General features: G+C 37.4%; 1 protein-coding gene across 1 annotated transcript; it reads left to right on the top strand.

Moving 5' to 3' along the window:
* The first annotated feature begins 302 nt into the window (after positions 1-302).
* Positions 303-839, top strand: LOC149579409 (uncharacterized). The gene has a single exon (XM_089801667.1). The coding sequence runs from the start codon at positions 303-305 to the stop codon at positions 837-839; it is 537 nt and encodes a 178-aa protein (XP_089657793.1).
* The last annotated feature ends 5,982 nt before the right edge of the window (positions 840-6,821 follow it).

Raw genomic sequence — 6,821 nt, 5'->3', positions numbered from 1 at the left:
AGACAAAAATGTCTAGCTCAAATTTTGATAAAATTGCCAGCTATATCTGGCCAGGGGTTGGGTATTTACATAGGGATTTAGATGGAGCATCGAGGGGAATTTCTACCATGTGGAGTCTAAACTCATTGAAGGGCTATGAGATCTAGAATGAAAAAAACTTTATATTTACTCATTTGAAATCGAATAGCCATAGTTGGAAACTAATTAATATCTATGCACCTTATAGCAGATTGGGGAGGAAGGAAATGTGTGACAATTTGATAAGGATATATAAAACTATGTTGGAAGAGAAATGGATGTGTATGGGGGATTTAAATACTCCTCTTTACCATTTGGAGAAGAGGGGAGGCAACAGAGAATGTCAGGAGAGCTTGCAAGACCTAAATGAATTTACGAGGAAGTTGGACTTCATGGATGTGGAGCTGAGGGGTAACCCATACACCTGGACTAATAATAGGAAAGGTGAGGATCTCATTCAGGTTAGGCTGGATAGATTATTACTATCAGGGAATTGGAATAGCATGGGTAACTCCTACTTGGAGAATCTCAACATAACGGTGTCTGACCACTCACCCATTTTATTCCATTGTGAGGATGGCTTTAAAGGGGGAAAGAAACCTTTTAGATATGAAATAATTTGGGAGTCACATCTAGAATTCAAAGATAAGATTCAGGAGTGGTGGAATATAAGAATAGAAGGTACTGCAATGTACAGACTTACCCAAAAACTTGACAATATTCGAAGAAATGTAAGAGCATGGGCTAAAAGTTCATTTGGGGACCTTTTTAAAAGTAAAGGAGAAGTAGAGGAAAAGCTGAAGGGAATAACATGGAGGTGAATATTCTAGAAGAGGAGAAACTTAGAAGGAGGTGGGAAGAGATCCTCCAAAAGGAGGAAATTTTTTGGAAACAAAGATCTAGAATTCAATGGTTAAAGGAAGGGGACAAAAATACTACTTTCTTTCATAGATCTACTTCTAACCACAAAAGAAGAAACACTATCTCAAAACTAAATGGAGAAGCGGGAAGAGTGTTGAAAGAGCAAGAGGAAATGGGGAAACTTGTGGTAGACCACTTCAGTAAGGCGCTTAAGAAAGATAACTTTGTTGGGAACCAGGTGATCAAGAGAAGTCTGATTAATTCAATCCTAAGGAGTATAAGAGAAGAGGAAAATGATCTGATCCTTGTTAAGATCATAGAAGAGGAAGTGAAAAAGGAATTGTTCTCAATGAAAGCTTTCAAGGCCCGAGGCCCTGATGGTTTCCCACCTGCTTTCTTTCAGCATTTCTGGGAGGTGATAAAATCAGAGGTAATTTGGGCAACTAAGGATTTTTTTAGAATAGGTAAACTATTACGGAGCATAAATAAGACCTTTATTGCCCTAGTTCCAAAAAAATTCCAATCCCCAAAATTTGAATGATTTTAGGCCTATAAGTCTATGTAATACTATCTACAAGGTCTTTGCCAAGGTTTTAGTGAACAGATTAAAGCCTTTCTTGGAAAAAATTATTGGTAGTCCTCAGAAGGGGTTTGTGCTAGGAAGGCAAATCCTTGATGTGGCTATTACAACCCATGAGGTTATCCATTCAATGGAAAAGAGTAGGCAATCAAGAATGGCATTCAAGTTGGACATTTCCAAAGCTTATGATAAGGTCAATTGGGACTTCCTTCAGGATGTACTAGAAAGAATTGGATTTAAGAATAGAATTATAAACATGATCATGTTGATGGTGAGCTCAATGTAGTACTTTTTCCTACTAAATGGGTCCCCATGGGGTAACATAATGGTAGGAAAAGGCTTAAGGTAGGGTGACTCGCTCTCACCTTACCTATTTATCATGGTAGCAGAAGTCTTGGGAAGGTCATTTTGTAAATTAGTAGATTTGAGCTGTATTAGAGGTGTTAAACCAGCCACTAATGCTGAAGCTGAGGTTATACAACAATTTGTGGATGATACCTTCCTATTGGGGAATCTTCAATCATGGAGGCTGAAGCCTGGAAAATGATTTTACATAATTATGAAAAAAACTCAGGACAATGGGTGAACTACTATAAAAGCAAGATTTATTTCTTTAACACTGGTTCTTCACTTCAAGGAAGGATTAGGAAAATTTTGGATTTCCAATATGCTTGCCGTCAAGACACTTATTTAGGCCTCCCCCTCACTATCAAGGAGGTTTCTAATGAATTTTTGAATACAATAGTGGAGAGAATTCAAAAGAAGCTTGCAGGGTGGAAAGGGAAGATATTAAGCAATGCCGAAAAACTACAACTAATTACTACTGCTCTTCAGGGAATCCCTATTTATTTCTTATCCATATTTAAGATTAATCTAAATATGGCTGAGAAAATTGAGAGAATTCAAAGGAATTTCCTGTGGTCAGGGACTGAAGAGAAAAATAAATTGAATCTGGTCAACTGGGAGGAGGTGTGTAAACCAAAAGCTAAGAGGGGGCTTGGGATTAGAAGAATGAAAGACCTTAATAAAGCTCTTCTCACAAAAATTGGATGGAGACTAGTAGAAGGAAATACAAGATGGGGAAATATTATGAAAGCTAAATATTTGTCTAATACCTCCTTTCGGTGGAACCTATATAATAATGACCTCCTGGGAGGTTCAAAGATCTGGCAGAACATTGTTAGAAATAGAGGGCTACTAAGAGAAGGATTGAGGTGGATTGAGGGCAATGGCTTCAATATAAGGTTTTGGGAAGACAGGTGGATGGATGGGAAACCGCTGGCCTTAAGTAAATATAGTGGGTTAATGGAACTCCTTAAGGAGGACGTAGGGGTTAAAGTGGGAGACTACATTGATAAGGGGAGGAGATGGAAGAAGTTGTATAAGGAGGACTATCCGCATGAGATAGGTATTCAAATAGAGGAACTAGAAGAACTAATAAAGGAGCTAAGACTCCCATTATTGCCACAGGAGGATATCATGGCTTGGGATTTAACACCAAATGGGAACTTCACTGTCAAATCTGCTTATACCTTAATGTTCAATAAGGAACTATGCCCAACTATGTGGAGCAAGGTATGGATCAGTAACCTTATACCTAAGATTAATTTCTTTTTGTGGACAGTTCAACATGGAAAAATTTTAACAATTGATAATTTGAAAAAAAGGGGATTCTACATAACAAACCATTGCTGCCTTTGTGAACAAAAGGAAGAAAGTATTTACCACCTTTTCATTGAATGTTAGTTTGCGGTTGACATCTGGACTAAGGTTTGGGAAAGATTGGGGGTGGCTTGGGTCATGAAAGATAACTTGGGATAGTTTGTGGACAATTGGGATTGCCCATTCCATCATCCAAGACTAATTCTTTTATGGAAGATTATCCCACCATATGTATGCTAGAACATATGGAAAGAAAGGAATAACAGGATATTCAGGGAGGAAAATAGGATGATTGAAGTGGTTTTTGGAGTGATGAACAAACTATTGAAGGAAAATCTAAGGGTAGCTAAATACAAGATGCCAAAGGAGGAACCCAAAAGACTTGTAGGCATTGTGGCTGAGAATTGGGGTTTTCAAGAGGATTTCTTCCTTTTTGATAACTTCACTAGGAGGAGGAGACAACAGACAATATGGAGACCACCCACCATCACATAGTATAAATTGAATTTTGATGGAGCTACAAAAGGAGGACAAGGAGTGGTTGGAGGTGTGCTGAGAGACAGGAATGGTGATGTTCTATTGGTCTATGCAGGCTAGGTGGGGATTGATAGCAATAATGTGGCACAAGCTATGACATTATTATGAGGTCTTTAACTCTCTAGGGAAAGAAACATTTTAGAGTTAACTAGAGAAGGGGACTCCAAACTTGTGATTGATTAGGTAAAAGGGGAGAAAAAATTGGGATGGAAGATTAGAAATATTATCCTGGATATTAAAAATATATTGGATGAAATGAGAATGGTCCACCTATAGCATATCTACCGAGAGGGTAATCAAGTGGCAAACACTATGGCATGGGGTTTAACGTTAGGGCAATCACGTGCTGGGAAAATTTAGTTGATATCAACGAAAATTAAAGGATGTTGATATCCAAGGAAAACGGTGGAAAAATTCAAAATGGTGATCACAAAACTTAAAAGTAAGGCCAAATTTGGCAAGATGGAGAACTTTGTCGCTAAATTAAACTTTAGCATTTTAGAAATAAGAGATAGACATGGCCATATAAATGACAAGTGGAGTAATTACAAATTAAGGAAATTTTCTTTTTGTAATTATAAAAACTCATTGCAAGCTTCGAATCGCTCTCCAAATGGAAGTACGATAGATATTATGGATTGGGATGTCAGAAATCGACGGGGAGAGAAAAGTAGGTTTTTTAATACCTACAAACCTCAAAGGATTTAAGCAAGAGAGTTTCCATAAAGAATTTGAAAGTGATAAAGTTTTGATGCATATTTTGGAGGAAGAAAGGCCGGATAGTGGAGGAATTGAAATGGGAGGTGATCTGAATCGGTTGGAACCAACGAGGTTAGAGAAATTCAAGGACAGGATGGCAACTTGGTATCTACTGAAAGAAGGGGGTTTTTTGCCCTATATGATGTCCATGGCTAGGTACAATGAAAATTGTGTGTTACAATTTGTGAATAATTGGAACGATAGGAAGGTTACAATCAATGGCATTACATTTCAAGTCACAGAGGAGGTAATTGCCATGGCAATAGGACTCATAGTGAAGGGAAAAAATGGAAGAAAGTCACTAAAGTCTCAGATGAGGCTAGCATGAAGAACTTCTTTGGGAAGAATGAGGAGCCGATTCACTACAGAGGAGGGTTTAAAAGGGATAAGTTACCTGAGCCCTGGGATGATGTGTGTCTGGTCCTCATGAAGTATCTCACACTGGAAGGCAGGTTTGGAGTGTGCTATTATTATCATTTTCCTTTGTTAAATCACTTCAAAAATAGGGATTTCATTTCCATTCCATTTTTCCTTCTGCATTCACTTGAGGATATGATTAATGATATTAAGGAAAAAAAGAGAAAAGGCTTAAACTTCACCATTATTCATCAGGGGTTAATTTTCCATCTATATCAGTTCCACTTAGCTTTGTGTCCCCCTAGAGAGGTTGTTGTGGAAAACCCCCGCCATAGTTTAGTTCCCCCCCCCCCCCAAGGTCCAATATGGGGACAAAAATCTATACTCCTAGGCCATCTCCTAGCAACGATACTAAAAAAAAGAAAAAACTTGACTTAGCCCTAGAAAAAAAGGAAAATAAGAAAATTAAAGTTGATGAGGTGGTTGAGGTTGTTGGAGAGGATTCTGGTGAGGATATTAGGGGAAAAGCAAGAAGAAGGTCTGGTAGGTTAGCTCAGTCCCAGGCTAGGGTTAAGCAGTAGTCTATCAGATACCTTGTTGAGGAAGTTGAAGAAGATATCTCAGGCAATAACAATGACAGAAGGGAGAAGGAAAATATTTCCAACTCCAAAAAGGATGAAGATAATGAGGAGGGGGAAAAAGTTTCAATTCTGGGAACATTTTGATGGATGATACTCAAACTCAAGTGTCAGACAACAAAGAAAGGAATACTGAGACAACCCATGTTTTAGCCAGCTTCTCTCTTAAACCTATTAGTTTTTGTGATGAGATGAGAAAAAAGGATAATTCCCCAATTACCATTTCTTCCCCTGTTAAGGAAAATTCAAAGATCTCCTCTAACCCACGGGTGTTGCAAGATAAACCACAGGGATAAAAAATGAAGGAGGTTGCTGCAAAGAAGGTCGAGGAGCATAAAGAGGAGACTAAGGTGGTGGAGGAGCATTACATGAACCTGGAGGAAAGGGTCAAAGCTTTGAAGGAGGGGTTTTTCACCTTCTTTATGTTTGGACTTAAAGTTACTCATGATGCTGCTACTACCCTTCAATTGTTGGCATAGGAGAAGGAGGAAGCTGGCTTGGACATGGAGGACAAAAAATTACTCTTCAAGTTTCTTGCCGATGATTGGGCCCAGATTCTACTTCGTGCAAGGGGAAAAGGGAAAAAAGAAATCTAAGCCTTTTTTTGTTCTGTTCAGTTATGGGGATCTAAGGATCAAAAGACTTTATATACTTTTATGGTAGTTATGGTTTTGATGGTAATCAGTTGTATTTAATTTTTTACTAGGCCTGGGTGCCTTTTTGGACTTTGTGGTTAGTAGCTAGGTTATTTCCTTTCTGGTTCTAGCTTTCTGGTTTTGGGTATAAGTCTTTGCCTGGTGGTACTCTTGTTCTACTTATCTATTTTTTGATATTGGCTAGTAATGTGCTGAGTACCAACCTTTCGACTATTAAGGGCTGACCCCCTTGTTTTTTGGTTGCTTTTAATTTCAAAAATAATGATATGAGGTGTTTCACCTTATGATGTTGATGTTAATTATGGTACCTTGATGATTAGGTTATATGCATTCAGTTAGTTTAATATGCTCTATTGATGATGTTTATGATGTTTAGGTATATGCATGCCTAATAATGATTATTCTAGTATTTTAATTCAAGGTGATGAATATGTTATGTTATGTTGACTATGCAATTAGTGATGATTAAATATGTGTTTAGAAATGAGAAAGGTTATTCAAATGAAAGTTTAAATGTTTTGATCAATATGATTATGAAAATTTAGTTTAAATATATGAATGTGATGTTATCAAACTACTGATATTCAAATTGAGTGTGCAGGATTATTAACCATGGAATTAATTGGAAAATCAAAAATTGACCCTATATGTAAATTATAAGACTAAGGTTGAATCCAATAAAGTGATTCGAACCTCATTGTCAAGTGTTTAATTTGTATTGTAATCTAAATGTGTGTGTATCATTCTGTATTT

This window comes from Cupressus sempervirens, chromosome 1 (genome assembly GCF_028749045.1).
Source record: "Cupressus sempervirens isolate cs-2001-9-10 chromosome 1, ASM2874904v1, whole genome shotgun sequence".
Taxonomy (NCBI): Eukaryota; Viridiplantae; Streptophyta; class Pinopsida; order Cupressales; family Cupressaceae; genus Cupressus; species Cupressus sempervirens.
The sequence above is the reverse complement of the archived record's forward strand: the minus strand, read 5'-3'. Positions and strand labels throughout refer to the sequence as shown.

What these genes read in the sequence shown, in the direction of transcription:
- LOC149579409 (XM_089801667.1), top strand. Translation starts at nt 303, where the DNA reads ATGGGGGATTTAAATACTCCTCTTTACCATTTGGAGAAGAGGGGAGGC.